The following is a 20,465-nucleotide window of genomic DNA, read 5'->3' as shown; positions in this document are numbered from 1 at the left end:
GAGCCTTGTGTATCACTGATTGTCTACACCCCTAGTCTAACAAGGCTCTTACAGTTCTCCGATTTACCACCACACTTACGTAAAAGGCGCCTCCCAGTTCCGCGCTGTAGAGAACAGAGCTCGGAATATACCTCACTTCCATGGGCTCCTCGGTTGGCTTTTTCTGGGGAGATGTCCTGGCGATGTGGCCTCACTCTCTGCATCCAAAGCATAGCGGTCCTTTAAGGGTAGGGCCCTCAGGTTTCAGGCGCTTGGGCCTGGAGGCTTCTGCTGGAGGGGGTCGATATGTTTTCGGCTCCGCTCTCGGTAGAGGAGCTTTTCGTGCTTTTTCATGTTCCACGTTTATGGGTCTTGGTTGGGCACGTGCAAATGTGGTGGCCACCTCGATACCCTGTTCAGTAGTCAATTTGGAGTGTTGTTTTAGCCATCTCTGGGTATTATAAGGAGGGCCTCTAGGTACTGCTCCAAATAGATTTTATCCATGATACATCTTTAGTACTGTCCCGTGGTTTTAACCATTTATCGGCAGCCGCCTTAAGTCTAAAGAAAAGGGTCTTAGGGTCTTCTCCTGGTACACCCCTTTCCCTTCTGAACCGCAATCTGAAGGCTTCTTCATCCAAACCTAGTTGGTCCAGGATTATTTCTTTGATGGTTGAATATGGGGTATTCCCATCTGCATTAGCTACCTGATAGGCAGCTTGTGCCTCTCCGGTTAACAATGGTGCAAGAAAAAGTGGCCACTTTTCTACCGGCCACCCACATGCCCAAGCCGCCCTCTCAAAATGTAAAAGAAAAGAGTGGGGATCTTCTCCCGGTTGATATTTCTGTAGGGATACTCCCGCTGGTCCAGGGAACGTCCGGTGGTCTGGGGAAGAGCAAGGTGGTCAGCCATCATTTTTTGCATGTTCTCCATTTGGGACCTATTGAATCCGAGAAGACCGTGCGATCGGCCTGTGCTGAGGACATCTGTCTTTCGACAGCCCATCCTAGTTTCTCTTGTGCATGGATAAGTTGCTGTAACAGATTCTTCATTATTGTAGTACTAATGGAGGGGTAGCCCGCATTCTCCACCACTTGTGGGCTTGTGGATAAAAGGCTCGTGAGACCAGGTCTGGGCAATGCAGGTTTTATTTTAATTATATGCCAGCTCCTTACAGAAGCCAGAGTTAAGACACATTAATGTCCTTCCTGATTGGTCCGGTTCACTGGGGCTTCTTTGTGGGCGTTGTTGACAGGATAGGTCGGGTTTTGGTCCAACGGTCTCCCTGGCATGAAGGAAACAAAAGAAAGAAGAGGAACGACAATCAGCGTCCTGTATGTGCACCCTATTGGGGGGTAGGGAGTGAGGGTTTAACGCGTGCTCCTTCTATCCTAATAATAAAGTGCTCGTGCTCGGGGAACGGGTTAGCGTAGAGGGGAGATAGAGTGCAGAGAGTACACCATTCTACGTATCCGGCTTTTCCAGTGTTCCGACCAACCCCGCAATCCTGCTCTGTACCTTGGTTAGCCACGCTTCTCCTGAAGCGTGGCTGGATGTTGTGCGGGAACGTTAGCCCTTCGGCTGCTTTGGTTCATTCGTTCCTTTCTGGACTCCTCTCTCCAAAGCGGCTTCCACGCTTCTCCTGTCGGCGTTGTATGGCGGCTCGCGATCGGTCCTTCTGGAAACGTCACACACCCTTGAAGGGCTGTCCTTCTTTCTTGTTGGCCAAGAGACGCCTGAGTCATACCAGAGGGCAGTCTGTTCTTGGCTCGGGATTTTCTTAAAGGGCCCGACCTCTGGAGTTACAGCGTCTGCCTCTGGTGCTGAGAAGGAATAGGAATTCCTCTCCTCCTGTGGAGAAATAAAAGGCATAGTAGTAGAGGGTGCGGACCACCAGTCAATTTCAGTCCCTGCTGCGGTAGGTGCCGTGTGACAGTGTCATGGGTAAGGAGACCCATTGTTTGATACCAAACATGACATATTTCGGCAGGATCATAATGGAACTGGTGAACTCGAGTTTGCCAGGGTGCCAGCCCATGTTATGCTATGGACAACCTATCACTTACTGTAGCCTTTAATGGTAAAGGCCACTATAGGAACATAAAAGGTAGCACTTATATGTCCATACCTTTAATATAATGCACCATGCCTCCTGAGCTCATAAGGCCTTCCTTAGGGGTGGCTGGCATATATTAAAAATAGTGCATTGACTTTGCCACACATGGTGAGGGCAAAGTCGAGTTACAGCAGTTTTTTACTGCTCCTGCAGTCTGCAATGGCAAGCCTGCTGTCATCAATTTACTTTGGTCACAAACAGTGCTTCAGGCCCTGGTGACCTCTTTAAAACCCATGCCCTGGGTACCACTGGTATAATGTACTAGAAAGTTATAAGAGGTTTAAATACATTGCCAATTGGGTTTACTAATTCACATATAGAAGTTTTAGGAAGAGAGCACTGGCACTGAAGCCTGGTTAGTACGCTTCAGTGCACTGTCAGAGTCGAAGACCAGCATCTAGTAGTCCAAATGGGGGCAAGAAGTGAGGGGACATCTGCAAAAAGGGCCTGTTTTCTCCCTACCTGTTCAGAGTGGGGGCTTCCACCTCCTGTAGTAGGCACCCTTCTACCACTCCTCTTTCTGCCAGTTCTGGGATGACACTCTTATTCTGTATAGTTGCCTGACTTTTTAAGAGTTCTTGGGGATCAGGAAAGGCCTAACCAATGCCAACTTTTCAGTTCTCCCTTATTGGGGTAGAATGCCCTTGGATTACTGGGTCTCTAGTTGAGTGGCTTTACTTTGCTTACTCTTTTTATTTTTTGCGGGGGCCTAAGTCTCCTAAACTTAAGGAGGGCCACTCCAGGATCCTTGGGTTGGAGGGGGGGAGCGCCTTATTAGATCGCCCCTTCTGGGTTCAGACCCATCTCTGGGAGGTCATTGCCTAGGATACAATCTAGGGTAAGGTCAGGCCTATCACCCTATGCCAGCTAAATGTATCCCCCCTTTCTAGGGGCACAAAGGCTAAATGTCGGCTTGTGACCATCCCTGGGAGTACCCTTACTTTCTCTGCAGCTCTTGGTATTTTCTGATCTGGGGACATTAACCTGTCAACCACTATTGTATGACTGCCACCTGTCTCTCTCAGGGCAGTGGTGGGGATCCAATTCACTGGAATTGGGTGGAAGTGCTTACTACCACCCTCCAGGATCACCAGCTAACCATCTGCACCCTTCTCCCAGTTAAAAGCTAGGAGGACCTCCTCAAATAAGGTGTCCTCCCCAAAGGCTACACTGGCTAGCTCAGTGCTGACCTTCCTTTGGGGCAGGCTGTTTCCCCACTGTCGTGCCCTGCCTCTTGGCAGTGAAAGAAAAGTCTAATATCCAAGAGAATTCTTTAGCCCCGGGACCCACTTACTCTGCTTGCCTGAATTGGATGGGTTTGGATCTCCTCCTTTTTAGGTTTATGGGGTCTTGAGCGAGTCTCTGTGGCAGGCTTACCATCTCCCTCATTTCTCCTTTGGCGGGCCTAATTCACCTTTCCTGAGGTTGCCCCCTGGGTTTTCTTGTGTACTCTTATCCTTAGCCTCTCATCAGCCTTCTTGTCCAGCTCTCTAGGGCTAGAAAGCTCTGAATCTACCAGATGCTGGTCTAACTTCTCTGAGGTACAGTTAGTTAAAATGTGCTCCTGGCACGGCGTCAGATTCCTGTCTTAGCGACAGCAGCTGCAGGCTGGCAGCCAGAACACGGGAAAGGCAGGGGCAAGCAGGTGTGGGCAACCTCTAAGGTAGCCACCTGGGTGCATGCCACATCCTCCATTTTTTGTGTTAACCCATTTGTATTGATTTTCTGGTGGTACAGAACACATTGCAGTTATTACAATTTCATAATGAAATCTACAGCAATGTATAAGTTCTCGAAGGTGTCGCACATCATGAGCAAGAGAAATGACAATGAGTGTCATATGTCAATGAAAGGCGACAGCAACAACTCAGCCAAAGGAGCGCTGTACACTATTAAAAATATCAAGAAAATCAAACTTTTTATTGCGCCTGATGATTTTAAGACGATAGTGCAATCTCTTGTCCTCTCAAAACTGGATTATGGCAACGCCATCCTCACAGGAACTCCGAAAACCCACCTTACAACAGTTCTCAACATGGCTACCCAGCTACTAACAGGTGTTAAATTATTTGAGCACATTTTACTGGCCCTCAAGAACCTCAATTGGCATCCCATCGAAGGAAGATGTATTTAGAAGACTGCTTCCATCACCCACAGAGCCCTTCACTCTCATAACCCAAACTACCTAGGTTCCAAACTTTCGAAAGCAGGAAGAGCCAGGGCTCTCAGAAACACCAACTCACTTCTTCTCCTTTTCCTTCCAAACTGAAAAATAAATCCTCACAAACTTGCTCATTCTCTGGAAATGCTCCTAGGATCTAGAACGCGCTCCCTCGAGATCTCCGCTGTAACCCATCCTTTCCATGCCTTAAACAGGACCTTAAATACCTTCTGCTCAACTAATACTTTAATACTCAAACAAACTAAGCTATGCTCCCAATCCTTTTAGACTCTTTAAAGTGGGCATTTGATTGTTTAAGCTTCCTCTTTGTCATTCACGCCATTAACGTGTTCTTTTACAATGTCCTGTAACTATCTTGACTGTACAACTATGTACCTCTATTTTGATCCGTATACTTGTATGTACTTCTATGGAACGACCCTGCATTATATGTAAAGCGCTCTGATAACTTCGGGTCTAGCTAGCGCTATATAAAACTTATAAATAATAAATAATCATGTCAGGGGACTTTGGTTCAATTCGTATCTTATCAACACCTTCTAATAAATCCAAAGACAATTAGCTGGTTAGAACAGACACACAGACCAAAACTCTGCATAAATGACAGGCAAGTGATTCAGTAAGGGACGTCCGTTATAGCTTCTCTGAGCGGTTAGGTGAATAGAGCATTGCAATCCCCACACCATGAGGAAAGGGAGTCTCAGCATTGTACAAAAAGCAATACTCTGAAAGGCAGGCCATAGAACAGTAATACAATTATGGAGATGAAAGCTCATGACAGGATTGCATACAGAATAAAAAGTGGTCTTAGCCTCCAACACGCGATCCCCTAGTTCTTCAAAGAGTACCTGCAACACATGCAGCAGTGCGTCCCAATCCAGCGCAATAGGCGTCCTGCGTAAGCCTCTAGCCTCCTCTCTACGGAGGGCATCTAACTAATCCCTGCCCCACTTTAACGAGACAGCAAACCAATAAGGCAGCCCAGCAAGGTGAGCGTTCTTTCACTTCATGGCAGTATCCGTACGTGTCATGAGCAGGGCTAAGTCCAAAAAGCGATTCGTAGGGTTCCTGTTTTTTTCTACCTAAATAGCCCCAATAGGCGCTCTTCCATACTGCACAAGGCAGCCCTCCCCGTGACAATTGTCCGGGCATCCGCGACCCTCCCCCACAATAGTTGTGCTTCCGGGCAGGTCCAGAAGATGTGCACCATGTCTGCGTTTTGGGAGTCACATCTGGGACTGCTGGATGTGCTACCGTACATTCTGTGCAAATGTGCAGGTGTAAGATACGCTCTGTGGAGTATGTTACACTGCATATACTGTATACTGTCTATACTTGAACTTCACATTGCCAGAGACCTTACACGGATAAAGAAGGACCTTGTCCCATTCACTCTGTGTCCGTGAACGTCCTATGTCATGCTCCAAAAGCTGTCAAAGAGGGAGTAGCCTTTTTTGCGGTGTGTGAGCCACAGCACGCTTGAAGCACATAATTAATCGCTGTCCGTTCCCCATTATGTGAACCGCATGGACTAGGAGGTGTGTGTCAGGCTCTGTATTCCTGATCTGCCAATTACACTGTAGCCTTGTAGGCTAGGAAATGGCTCACGGTAGGTTATGGTCGGCACTAAGCTGTTCACAAGGGCAGAGTTCTGAAACAACGCGTCCAAGGTATCCACCCCCGAGCCTCTCATAGCGCTATTTCCTCCCATCCGAGGAGGTCCCACAAGTGGCATATGGAACTAATGCGTATCGCTGGAGAATACAGCATCAGGATTGTGGTGAGCTGGAGGCTTCTAAAGTAGCTGGTGTATGCAATGATCAGGAGTTTAGTGGATTGTGAAAAGAGTTTTCTAGTTGGTAGGAAGAACTCGTGGACCAGACGGGTGCACGGTCTGGCATGGCGAGGCCTATTTCCGTCCGATGCCCGCCCGCCAGCCATCGAGACGGCCACTGCAGCTCTGCCAATAAGAGTGCACAAAATTAGGAGCCCTGAGGCCTCCCCTGTGAAGGGGGAGTTGAAGCATCCAGAGAGCAACACGCAATACGCTGACGTCCTTTGTTCTAAATAAAGGTCTCCAGCAAACAATGTAAGGTCGGAATGTGGTTCTCTGGATGTGAACCAGCAGGTTATGAAAATAATAAAGGAGACTTGGAGCATCACCATTTTTGATAATGAGACCCAGCCCTGCACCATTAGGTGAAGTGTTCTCTAGAACGCCAATTGCGGTCTGTGGCAGGCAATTGCCCTTGTGAGGTTACCATAGATTAAATCTCGAGGCTTGTGGTACATCCGGACACTAAGATATCAGAATGTGCGATGTCTCCCGAAATTCTGTCAGGACTGCCTCGATCCTCCCAAGTGCCTGTCCAATGTCACGGATATTAATGAGGACAACTCCCGCATAGAGGGAGACAGCATGTAATTCCTCCCCCAGTCCTCCCCATAATGCCGCAGTCGCTGAGCCAATGGCTCCACTGCTAGTGCAAAAAAAGATGGATTTCGGCCCAGATCCTTGTACTGGGGTGAATGTATGACATTGTTCTACATTCTGTCCATCAACTGTGTTTTTTGCAATTTTCACCCCGAGTGGGCTGGGTATGCTCAGACGTGAGTCCCAGGCTCTCCACACCACTGGAGTCAAGCTATCCAGGCTGATGAAGGCTGATAGCCAGAAACCGGTCCTTGGATGCTTGATTCCGGTCTGGGAAAGACATGGCTTGGTAGTTCGGACTGGACTGTTCCCATGAGGCACAGGGTCAGAGCTGATTTGCATATAGCCAGTGTCTAACCCAGGGTGGTGTGGAGTGCAAAAAAACGATGGATTTAGGCCCAGATCCTTGTACTGGGGTGAATGTATGACATTGTTCTACATTCTGTCCATCAACTGTGTTTTTTGCAATTTTCACCCCGAGTGGGCTGGGTATGCTCAGACGTGAGTCCCAGGCTCTCCACACCACTGGAGTCAAGCTATCCAGGCTGATGAAGGCTGATAGCTAGAAACCGGTCCTTGGATGCTTGATTCCGGTCTGGGAAAGACATGGCTTGGTAGTTCGGACTGGACTGTTCCCATGAGGCACAGGGTCAGAGCTGATTTGCATATAGCCAGTGTCTAACCCAGGGTGGTGTGGAGTGCAAAAAAACGATGGATTTAGGCCCAGATCCTTGTACTGGGGTGAATGTATGACATTGTTCTACATTCTGTCCATCAACTGTGTTTTTTGCAAAAAAGAGCGGCAACAGTGGGCAGCCCTGATGTGTGCCCCTCCTGATCTCAGTCGGGGTCTAGATGAGTTGGCCTATCGGACTCGAGCGGTGGGAGGGGGGGCCTAATAGAGCAAGTGAATAAGGCGCAACAAACGCACTGGGATTGTGTTGGCAAATCGGGAAAGCACGGCAAACATGTAGGTCCAGTCAACAGTATCAAACGCCTCTCCAGATATATCACTAGTCAAGCAGCATATGGCCAGTGGGACCGGGCCAGTTGTAATATTCTATGGAGTCTGCAAACTTTAAGGGTAGTTGAACGATTAGGAATGAAGCTGTTTTAGTCAGTGTGTACCATCCGAGGCATATGTTCCAAGAGGCAGCCAGCGATGACTTTAGCGAGAATTTTATAGTCCGTGCACAACATCGATAAGGGACGGTAGGATGTCACCTCTAATGTGTCGTTGTCCGGTTTTGGCAGAAAAACTATAAGGGACTCGCTGAGCGTGGGGAGTAATCTCCCTTCCTCCAAGGCACCCTGATATAGTTCCAGTAATTTAGGAACTAGGACACCTTTGTATGCCTTAAAAAACTCGACCGGAAAACTCTCCAGGCTGGGAGTTTTACATGTAGCCGAACCCTATGGCCCCCCTAAGCTCCTGCTCTGTGAGGGGTAGCTGCAGTTCTTCTTCGACCAATTGGTCAATAGTGGGTAGCTCAAAATTCTCTAAGAAGACCTAAATACTATCCGTCCGGTCCGTGGCCCGCGGGCCATAAAGCGCCCTATAGTAGGTTGTGAAAGTGGCGTGTATTTGCGATTGCCTTTTGACAGTGTGTGTCAGGAGTTGGCAAATCATAGTGATAGGCATGATTGAGCATGCACTGCGGAGAAGCCAGCCCCAAAAGTGGCCTGACTTGTCTCCCTCAGCGTGTATCTTAGCCCGATAGGCCGAAAATCGAAGCATCTTATTTGGGCTACCAGTTGAGCATTTGCAAGTGCGTTGCGACTCGCAAGGGCTCCATGAGAACCCAATCCAATGCACCCAAGGACTGCTCCAGGGCCATTATTTCCCTGTGCAAATCGTCCCGCACCCCCACCACCATATTAATGGAGTGCCCCCGGAGCACTACCTTCAGTGCCTCCCATCCTATGGGCCTGGAAGTTGCTTTGCCTCAATTTTCTGACATATATTTGATCATCCCCTCTTGGGTAGTCTCCTGAAACACACTGTGCTCCGATAAAGTGGGTTGAAACTGCCACAAGTATTCTCCGGTCACTAACCCCGCATGAACCGCTGGGTGGAAAAGAATTCAATCTAATCACATATGTAGATCATGGGATGGGGAGAATTAGAAGTGGGTCTTCATGTCAGGGCACAACTGCTCCAGCTCTCCAGTAGAGAGCAATGGGCGAGCCACTGCCGGAGTCGCAGCCACAGGGGAGGCCGGCATTGGGGGTGCGAACGATTAAGGACAGGGCAAGAACATTGTTGAAGTCCCTACCAATGAAAAACTGAATGTGTGCCCATTTCGTGAGTAGAATCGAAAGGTGGGCCAGGAAGGCCTGCTGGGCTACATTGGCCGCATATATGCTGTCAGAAGCGGCCGGCCATCAAGTTGACCCACCACAAAAACGTATCATTGCTCGGGGTCAAGTTCTGTTGGTAGGCATTTAAAGGGAACAGCGGGATGGTTCCAGATCAACACCCTTCGGACAAACCCAGAGTACGTGGTACAATCACATTGCCCTCGCCATCGTCTGTGTAATCGACCATATTTACCTCACGCCAGATGCGTTTTCTATGAAACGCAAAGCGAGTGTGGTGCCGCCTCATGTATTGGTGAGTTAGGTGTTGTTTACTCGCTATCCCCATTCTCTGAACATTCCAAGTAAGTACCTGTAACCTAGTCATGGTGTATTAAAGGTGTAGGGTGGAAGCTCAGCCCAGTGTCGATAGGCATGTGATGCATGACCTGCAAAATGAGAAACCACAAACACAAGGTTAGTATAAACTCCAACTCCCCTTCCAGGGCAAACGCAAAACTGCAAATACTCAAACGGTAAACAAACTAATCCATAGTGTGGGAACTCTAGTAGCGGGGCCTCATCAGGGTCTCCATCGCGAAAGAAGAGGAAAATTATCTAATGAGGGGGGCGACCAGTAGCGCAAATTAGTACCCAAACTCTCAGTAGGGGAGAGCAGTGGTGAAGAACACTAGGCGAAGTTGCCCCTCTAGGCCTGTTCGACCCAGTGTTGTAACAGAAATGGACAATTGAGGTGTGTGCCAGCTTTAGTGTGAGGGGGTAAGCAGCCTGCAGGAGGGGTGACAACAGTGAAAGTAAAGGAAGGCCTCAACTGTTTTAACATATATGTGTCACAACCACAGTGAGAAACTAAGCCAACAAATCAGCAGTTTGTGGGATAACAATTGGTAGGACCATCGATAAGGTGCTGTCGAAGAAGTCTTCACATTTATCGTCAGACTGTGACTCTTCAAGGAATTGTGGAAGAAGAGGGGAGAAACGCTCCGCCGCCAGATTGGACACAGCCTCCAGCGTACATTACTGCTGATCCCTTGCCTGTGTTGGGGAGGGAGCCTTATCCGTGCTTGGCATCCGCTCGGCTTGGTTCTGCCTTCTTCTCCCATGCAGCTATCCCTTTGTGTGAGATGCTCGTAACTGGGTTGCCGGAGTAGATGATATATAGCGCCGCTGCTCTACCCAGTCCCAGGCGTCAGCAGGCTCAAATAACTAGTCTTGTTGGCCAGTACCTTGAGTTTTGCCAGGTACAATATAGAGTAGGTGAAGCCAACCTGCCTCCGACGCTTCTGAACGCCCAGGAAGGAGCCCCCCCAACACTGCACGAGGTGCATGTAATCTGGGAAGAGGAAAATGTGTGCATTGTCATAATGTATGGGTTCTGCAGTACGGGGTCCTTTAGGATAGTCCCTTTGTTGCGAAAGTTCAGGAGGTGAATGACCACCATTCTAGGTGGTGATCCCGAAGGCGGCCTCCTCGCCAGAACCCTGTGTGTTCGCTCCACCTGGTAGTGGGCAGAAAGGGCCAGTAGGGCGATGATCTGAGCAAGTCAGTGCTCGAAAAAGGAGACTGAATCCTGGTCCTCTGCCCCTTCAGGAAAACCAACTACCTGGAGGTTATTGCAACAGGAGCATCCCTCGGAGTGCTCCGTCCTGTCCTCCAAATTCTGCACATTGGTTATTATTGTATGAAGCTGAGTCTCAAGGTCCATAAGCGCAGGTCGCAGCTCGTGGAGTGTGCTCTACACCTGTGTGACTGACCCCGATAGCCTCCTGTGATCATTGCATTGTAGGCCCAACTCAATGGCCACGGCGTCAACCCTGATGTGCAGGTCCTGACAGGTTTCCGCGATGGCTTCCATGATTTTGTCAAATTTATCATTTGAGATGGTGGGTCACCATTGTCCTGTGCACTCTGCTCGCTACCAACCCCGTAAATGGGGCTGTTGGCCCCCATGCTTCCCCATAGTTTAGGGTTGCAAGTCAGGTGCCCCAGGAGATGCACCCAGGCAAACAAGAGCAGGGAAGGGAAAGAGGGGCAATGAAATTGCCTCGCGCTCAAGGGCCTCTGCAGGCCACCAAGGTCTGCTCCAAGGCAAAGGCATGGCGCAGGTTACATGAGGGGGGGGTTGTCACCTCAATGCAATACACTCCTGCAAATTGCCATCCAGAGGTTAGCCGGTACAGGGTAGGTGGTAAACTGACCCTTGTCCTGAAGTCAAAGTATAGTACTACATGCATGGGAAAATCCACATGCCAGCTGTCACCAAGAATAAAGGACCCACCTCACCTCCTCAATATGTGGGTGGCTGGTGATGAGAGGGGCATGAACAGTCCAGAACCATGCAGAGCCTCTCTCGAGGCACACCACTTACATCGGGTAGAGCAGGGACAGTGTTATCAACAATAATGCTGGACCCTCATGGTGATACAAAAGGGGGTGGTGATGGATGGAGCATCTGAATCAATCAAACACTCACACCCAGTCAAAAGATCTGGGTTTAATCCATCACCGTACTTTAGCCCACTCTGCCACCCCTGTTCAGACATGGCTATATGCAAATCAGTCTGACCCTGTGCCTCATGGGAACAGTCCAGCCCGAACTGCCAAGCCATGTCTTCCCTGGACCGGAAACAAGCTTCAGAGGACCGGTTTCTGGCATTCCAGCCGTCTTCAGCCCGGCTTGCTTGAATCCAGTGGCAAAGTGAGCAAGGGACTCACGTCTGAGCATACCCTGCCACACTTATGGCGGCCAAAAGCGGTACAAAAGGGGGTGGTGATGGACGGAGCATCTGAATCAATCAAACACTCACACCCAGTCAAGAGATCTATGTTTAATCCATCACCGTTCTTTAGCCCACTCTGCCACCCCAGTTCAGACATGGCTATATGCAAATCAGTCCGACCCTCATGGTGATGCAGAATATCCAGGGGGGAGGGGAAGCTCCACTACTGGACCTGCCTCACCTCTTAAGATGATTTACAACAAGGGGTGGTGATGGACAGAGTCTCTGAATTAAGCAGAGTACTCTCACCCAGTCAAGAGATCCGGGCTAGATCCAACACCGTTTTTTAGCTCATTGCACCATCCCAGTTTCAGAACCTGGCTGTATGCAAATTAGTCTGTCCCTGGCCCAGTGCATCATGGGAACAGGGCAGACCAGACTACAAAAGCCAATTCTTACACTGGGAAGGAAACAAGCTTCCGGGGACCGGTTTCTGGCATTTCAGCCGTCTTCGGCCCGGCTTGCTTGAATCCTGATGGTGCAATGAGCAAGGGACTCACATCTGAGTATACCCTTCCACGCTTAGGGTGGACAAAATTATTTACAACAAGGGGTGGTGATGGACAGAGTCTCTGAATTAAGCAGAGTACTCTCACCCAGTCAAGAGATCAGGGCTAGATCCAACACCGTTTTTTAGCTCATTGCACCATCCCAGTTTCAGAACCTGGCTGTATGCAAATTAGTCTGTCCCTGGCCCAGTGCATCATGGGAACAGGGCAGACCAGACTACAAAAGCCAATTCTTACACTGGGAAGGAAACAAGCTTCCGGGGACCGGTTTCTGGCATTTCAGCCGTCTTCGGCCCGGCTTGCTTGAATCCTGATGGTGCAATGAGCAAGGGACTCACATCTGAGTATACCCTTCCACGCTTAGGGTGGACAAAATTATTTACAACAAGGGGTGGTGATGGACAGAGTCTCTGAATTAAGCAGAGTACTCTCACCCAGTCAAGAGATCAGGGCTAGATCCAACACCGTTTTTTAGCTCATTGCACCATCCCAGTTTCAGAACCTGGCTGTATGCAAATTAGTCTGTCCCTGGCCCAGTGCATCATGGGAACAGGGCAGACCAGACTACAAAAGCCAATTCTTACACTGGGAAGGAAACAAGCTTCCGGGGACCGGTTTCTGGCATTTCAGCCGTCTTCGGCCCGGCTTGCTTGAATCCTGATGGTGCAATGAGCAAGGGACTCACATCTGAGTATACCCTTCCACGCTTAGGGTGGACAAAATTATTTACAACAAGGGGTGGTGATGGACAGAGTCTCTGAATTAAGCAGAGTACTCTCACCCAGTCAAGAGATCAGGGCTAGATCCAACACCGTTTTTTAGCTCATTGCACCATCCCAGTTTCAGAACCTGGCTGTATGCAAATTAGTCTGTCCCTGGCCCAGTGCATCATGGGAACAGGGCAGACCAGACTACAAAAGCCAATTCTTACACTGGGAAGGAAACAAGCTTCCGGGGACCGGTTTTTGGCATTTCAGCCGTCTTCGGCCCGGCTTGCTTGAATCCTGATGGTGCAATGAGCAAGGGACTCACATCTGAGTATACCCTTCCACGCTTAGGGTGGAGAAAATTATTTACAACAAGGGGTGGTGATGGACAGAGTCTCTGAATTAAGCAGAGTACTCTCACCCAGTCAAGAGATCAGGGCTAGATCCAACACCGTTTTTTAGCTCATTGCACCATCCCAGTTTCAGAACCTGGCTGTATGCAAATTAGTCTGTCCCTGGCCCAGTGCATCATGGGAACAGGGCAGACCAGACTACAAAAGCCAATTCTTACACTGGGAAGGAAACAAGCTTCCGGGGACCGGTTTCTGGCATTTCAGCCGTCTTCGGCCCGGCTTGCTTGAATCCTGATGGTGCAATGAGCAAGGGACTCACATCTGAGTATACCCTTCCACGCTTAGGGTGGACAAAATTATTTACAACAAGGGGTGGTGATGGACAGAGTCTCTGAATTAAGCAGAGTACTCTCACCCAGTCAAGAGATCAGGGCTAGATCCAACACCGTTTTTTAGCTCATTGCACCATCCCAGTTTCAGAACCTGGCTGTATGCAAATTAGTCTGTCCCTGGCCCAGTGCATCATGGGAACAGGGCAGACCAGACTACAAAAGGAACAGACTAATTTGCATACAGCCCGGTTCTGAAACTGGGATGGTGCAGTGAGCTAAAAAACGGTGTTGGATCTAGCCCTGATCTCTTGACTGGGTGAGAGTATTCTGCTTAATTCAGAGACTCTGTCCCTCACCACCCCTTGTTGTAAATAATTTTGTCCACCCTAAACGTGGAAGGGTATACTCAGACATGAGTCCCTTGCTCATTGCACCATCAGGATTCAAGCAAGCCGGGCCGAAGACGGCTGTAATGCCAGAAACCGGTCCCCGGAAGCTTGTTTCCTTCCCAGTGTAAGAATTGGCTTTTGTAGTTTGGTTTGCCCTGTTCCCATCATGCACTGGGACAGGAACAGACTAATTTGCATACAGCCAGGTTCTGAAACTGGGATGGTGCAGTGAGCTAAAAAACGGTGTTGGATCTAGCCCTGATCTCTTGACTGGGTGAGAGTATTCTGCTTAATTCAGAGACTCTGTCCCTCACCACCCCTTGTTGTAAATAATTGTGTCCACCCTAAGCGTGGAAGGGTATACTCAGACATGAGTCCCTTGCTCATTGCACCATCAGGATTCAAGCAAGCCGGGCCGAAGACGGCTGTAATGCCAGAAACCGGTCCCCGGAAGCTTGTTTCCTTCCCAGTGTAAGAATTGGCTTTTGTAGTTTGGTTTGCCCTGTTCCCATCATGCACTGGGACAGGAACAGACTAATTTGCATACAGCCAGGTTCTGAAACTGGGATGGTGCAGTGAGCTAAAAAACGGTGTTGGATCTAGCCCTGATCTCTTGACTGGGTGAGAGTATTCTGCTTAATTCAGAGACTCTGTCCCTCACCACCCCTTGTTGTAAATAATTTTGTCCACCCTAAGCGTGGAAGGGTATACTCAGACATGAGTCCCTTGCTCATTGCACCATCAGGATTCAAGCAAGCCGGGCCGAAGACGGCTGTAATGCCAGAAACCGGTCCCCGGAAGCTTGTTTCCTTCCCAGTGTAAAAATTGGCTTTTGTAGTTTGGTTTGCCCTGTTCCCATGATGCAGTGGGACAGGAACAGACTAATTTGCATACAGCCAGGTTCTGAAACTGGGATGGTGCAGTGAGCTAAAAAACAGTGTTGGATCTAGCCCTGATCTCTTGACTGGGTGAGAGTATTCTGCTTAATTCAGAGACTCTGTCCCTCACCACCCCTTGTTGTAAATAATTTTGTCCACCCTAAGCGTGGAAGGGTATACTCAGACATGAGTCCCTTGCTCATTGCACCATCAGGATTCAAGCAAGCCGGGCCGAAGACGGCTGTAATGCCAGAAACCGGTCCCCGGAAGCTTGTTTCCTTCCCAGTGTAAGAATTGGCTTTTGTAGTTTGGTTTGCCCTGTTCCCATCATGCACTGGGACAGGAACAGACTAATTTGCATACAGCCAGGTTCTGAAACTGGGATGGTGCAGTGAGCTAAAAAACGGTGTTGGATCTAGCCCTGATCTCTTGACTGGGTGAGAGTATTCTGCTTAATTCAGAGACTCTGTCCCTCACCACCCCTTGTTGTAAATAATCACCTCTTAAGATGGGCCAAGGACGTGTGGCACACGCGATCTGGGCCTCCCCTCCAGGCAGCGAAGATGGCTGAGGCCCAGCGAGGCTCTCCACCAAGGAGGTGCCGCCGGCCTCCCGCTCTCAGCGCCCCCTATGCAATAACGCCTCGTTGCGGGGGGCTGCTGATCAGGCCCCACCCCTGCAGCAAAGTCTGTGTCCTGAAGGTGACCATGCCTCTCCCTTGCCCAAAGAAGAGGAAAATGGGTGGGCAGCCTCCCCAACCGGGATGCGATATAGGTGGCGCCCAGTCCCCCCATAGCCACCACTCACCTGCATTCACCTCTGCCACCCAGGTTCCAGGCTTTCAGGCCACACTGCTCCAGTCACAGGCCCCATTCGTGGCTGCCTGCTCAGCAGCCCAACATTAGGCCCCACAGTACCCCACAATCTTCTCTGGGATGGGACGACGGCCCATGCGATTACCTCCTAAGTAGGATGGGGCCAGCAGCGGCCACAGGATAATGCCCTTACAGCTACAGCCCCTGTACGTTAGGGGAGTTTCGCCCAGGCCCACTTCTAGGCCCACCAGGCCGGTTCCTGTGCCCGATCCTTCACGTGGGCCCTTCCGTCCAGAGTAGGGCGGCAGACCAGAGCAGCCCTCCAGACACCCAAAGCAGCCCCTGTGGTCCTCGGGCTCTGCGCACTCCACTGAGGCTGCAATGGGGGTAGTCCATCTCTAGGATGCGGGTTGCTGGCAGCAGGTTAATGGGTTGAGGCATGGAGCAGCACTAGATTGCGTCTGCCATCTTGCCGTGTTCGGCCACACCCCCATGCCACACGAACAAAAAACATTAAAGAACTACTCAATCGGAAAACAAACATTCCCACAAAAGAATTTAAAGGAACACTACCTTGTCACAATTGTGGAAATTGTAATTCCATCATACGAGGCAACGAAATCAACCATCCACTACACGGAACTAAAGTCAAACTTAATGTCAATGGAACATGTGACAGTACGAATTTAGTTTACATGTTAAAATGCCCGTGCGGCTTAATTTACGTTGGCAAAACGATCAGAAAAATAAAGGCACGGCTAGTGGAACATAAGAGTAACATTCGCTTAAAATCAATCAAATCCATAGTGGCAACCCACTTTCAAGAACGTAACCACAATCCCAGCCAACTAAGATACTGCATTTTAAAAATGGTACCCATTTTACCTGGCAGAGACAATGCGCAACACCTACTGAGACGAGAACTAAATTGGATACACCGTTTGTCCTCGATACAGCCCAAGGGGCTGAATGAACGTTTGGAATTCACTTGTTACCTATGAACTGTACACACAGATTAACTTTTTTGTAATTTTTTTTATTTGTTATATTTATCATTAATGTTTTGATTTAATCTCCTATGATGATTGTTCTGCCCTTACTTTTGGCCTTCTTTGATCTGCACATCACGTTTATAATTTATGAATAGCATAGTTCACGTGGTACATTGTCCCCCGACACACCTTCTATTCGAGCATACGGTACACTTGTATCTGGACGCACTCCCTTACACACTTCTCGTTTTACGCGCCAGTGTCACCCAGATTGCACTACTTCACATAAAGTTTATTTTTCTTGGTAAAAAAAACTGCCACCGTCCGCACACAGGAACCACCTAGTAACCACCTTTCAGAGAGAGTTTACCTGCGTGAGGTGTCACATGACCTCGTTTACCCTATTATTGCACCGAATACATCATTTCGGAACACAGCCTGCATAACGCAGCACGAGAAAGTACTTCGATCCGGCTCACCCCACACGAACTTTCGGTAAGCACAGCCATGATACTTTTTTACAGTTCACTAGAGTTTAACTTGTACAGTCAGTACAGTACTGACACACGGTTCACCTTCTTCTTTTAGAGAGTCGACCGGACCGACACATGAAACGTTACGAAGAGTGACGCATTAATTACAGGTTAGCCGATCGTATAACACGACACGCTATTATGCAACACCGTAACACGGCTCCCTCATGCGTCGATACCTAGAGCACCATCCTGCATGTTGGGCACATTCCGCATTACCAGTTCCTCCATCAGCACCTTCTGTTACCAAATAAAAGCATGATCACGTTCTTTAAGTTTCACCACCCAAAACAGTCTCGTTCACCAACCAACCAAAAGACCATCACTACCACTGTATCGTATGGCACTATCACCATCTTTCATCCGCTTTTTCTTTTTAGTCTTTAATATAAATCCACCTACCTGCCCCACTTACGTCCACCGCGTGTTTGTATCTGACATGATGATATAGTTGTTTGAACGCTTAAAAAATTTTTTTTACACCAGAATTAAATGTGCGTTATAACTGATTATTTTGTAGGAATAAGTCCCCTGAAGAAGGGCAAATGCCCGAAATGCATTGGGCGAAATGAAATACATGTTTTCGTAACATTATGAAGAAATAATGTACAGATGAATATACAACAGAAAATAAATCGCATAGCAATAAAACTTGAAGGAAACTGTTTTCTTGAATGAATCCTATGAACACACACTTTTGAGTGCGCCGGAGGGACGTCACTCTCGAGGGTAGTGACGCGAGCCATACATGAGGGGATTATTGAACCATAACTCGATGATATGTATTCAATGTGAGATGAGGATTTTCGACTTGGGTTAGAGACTCTATGCAGAGACGCTATGCCTTGGGGCCTGAACAAATAGATAAGATGGCAATTGTGATGCTAGTGTCCCATGTTCCTATTCCCCTCCATGCTGCAAATGCATGTCATGACCCCTGTAACAACTTAGTATTGTTTTCTTTTCTCCCACTTTGGGCTTTGACAGTAAGGACCCACAACTACTAGGTACACCAGCATTGTTATTTACCATGCTGTTAACAGTCTAAACCAGAACCCAGTAATCCAGTTTTCAGGAAAGATTGAGCTAATTAGGAGGAAGAGCTCTTGTAAGTGAGGTACAACTCCCTTAGAGGTGTTTTATGTTTATGTGCAACTCCTATGATTTTCTGACATTTTTTCCTCATTGAAGTAATAACATGCAATTTCTTTTCTGATACATATTGCTTGTTTTGTGTATTCAATCAATAGCTATTCCACTAATTTGAATTTCAGTAGCAAAATAAACATGTCACCTCCCCCATCCACTCCATTGACTACAAGTTCTAAATGTTTCAGATTGAATGCATTCTGTGCTTAGTCTTTTTACCAACAAAAGCAATGTATACATTTTACCACAAAGCCAAGAAAATACCAGGGCCTTTTTAGTCCTAAAGATCAGACTCCTGAACTGCTTATCATTGCTCATTCGTGCAGCTAAATTAATTTTGTAGATGTAAAACCTTTGTTTTTCAAAGTAGTTAGATCTTGTTCAGCTTCTGCTAGTTTAAGTGTATCTAACACCAGAGGTCATTCTGCTGGCAGTTACATAGCTTATGACTAACTCTGGAATACACAGAGCACAAGAGGCTCAAGTAAATACTACTTTAATGCCAACTGATTGAGTAAGAATAAGATCTTGCAGAGGAATTTGTTGGGCCCAGGTCCCACACTTCATGCAAGCCCCCCTGTGTTTTTCGGCAGCACATGCACCCCCTTAAAAAGAAGCCCATTAGGCTATTTAGAAAAGTAGCTCCAGCTTATGGTGCTATCAGGAGGTAGCTACCATTACTTGCTTCAGTCAAAGAACAGGTTTTACATAAATACATTCTTTAGTGGCAAGCCTGACCAAGAGCAGGCAGACATGGCTTCCTCACCTTTCCCCCTTCCTGGCCCAGGAAACAATCCTTACACAACAAGAAAACAAATAGGGCATGCCAGTTCAATCTTTTTTGAGTGTAGCTGCTGCTAAAATTACACCTGCATGCACATTTATTTTATCATAACAATATCATGCAACTGATGCAGCAATGTCTGTAGTAATCCACAGAAAAGGGCAGACGGATGTTATCAGACTGGCACTAGTGAGAAAAAAAATAAACAATTATTATTTCTTTGCACAGTTACTTAAAACCCTTGCAGTAATAGCTTCTTCGATACAGCCTTAAGAACAATAGTCGTACTAGACACCACATTTAAGATAAAATCATTACTCATAAGAGGCATTCTTGCACAATATCCCTTCTGAGAATAAAACCATTCAATCAAGATTAAAACATAAAGGGATTTAGTGTGTCGATAAAACTCTGGGGCGCACCATAAAATAATCATTTATCAGTTTTTGAGCGATGGCCGGTTTGGAAAGTGCTGGGAGAGGAAATAAGTCTTCCAGGTTTCTCACATATTTTCCATACCTTGTAAGCGTTGAGTGTGTGGCACTTGTGTTTGCAAAACAGATGAGGGTAGCTTGACGGAATTCAATAGGCTCTTTATTATTTTTGCATATTTCTCCTTTTGAGAAAACACTTCCATTATGCATGCTTAAAATTTCCTTCTGAAAATGTGCATTATGAAGCATCTCAATCTGGGGACAGGTGTAAAAACTTTTCTTTTTCGTTTTCGCAGGTGCTGAAAGCGGACAGCGTGTGTCTGTGTCTAAGTGATGGCAGCTTGCTTCCTGTGCTGGCTCACTGCCTGGGGGCAGAGCAGGTACTGCTATCCTTCTCGTCCAGCCTTCCATTTCTGTATTGATCTCTTGTATGTTTTGAACAGAAACATGAGTTTCATAACAATCATAGGTGTTCATACTTGAGGACTGGGTGATACTGTTTCAACATGTTAATATTAATCAACTATGTAAGTTAACAGTGATTAACAGTCACGAACAGCAGACTGGTAGTTTTTTTACAGGTTAATTTCAGGTTTTGCGTTTCATTTTACCTCCACCAGAACCTTTAAAGCAAATTTTGGATCTGTGGACAGGCAAATCCAACTGTGAAGTTGCTGCCCTCCCAACTCCAGAAAGCCACTTCCCTTATAGTTGTAGGAGCATCTCCACTCCAGCAGCATTCATCTGTTCACCCCTTTGCTTTTAACAGTGTCTGAGGG

At 47.8% G+C, this 20,465-nt stretch overlaps 1 protein-coding gene across 1 annotated transcript in view; it reads left to right on the top strand.

The window, feature by feature from the left end:
• PRMT7 (protein arginine methyltransferase 7) overlaps positions 1-20,465 on the top strand; it is a 645,306-nt gene that overhangs the window by 265,788 nt on the left and 359,053 nt on the right. The window contains exon 11 of the mRNA XM_078670716.1: positions 19,983-20,066. Within this exon, the coding sequence (XP_078526842.1) occupies positions 19,983-20,066 (84 nt within the window). The remainder of the gene's footprint in view (positions 1-19,982; positions 20,067-20,465) is intronic.

Source organism: Lissotriton helveticus, chromosome 12 (assembly GCF_964261635.1).
Source record: "Lissotriton helveticus chromosome 12, aLisHel1.1, whole genome shotgun sequence".
Lineage (NCBI taxonomy): Eukaryota > Metazoa > Chordata > Amphibia > Caudata > Salamandridae > Lissotriton > Lissotriton helveticus.
This window is presented reverse-complemented; position numbering and strand designations above follow the sequence as displayed.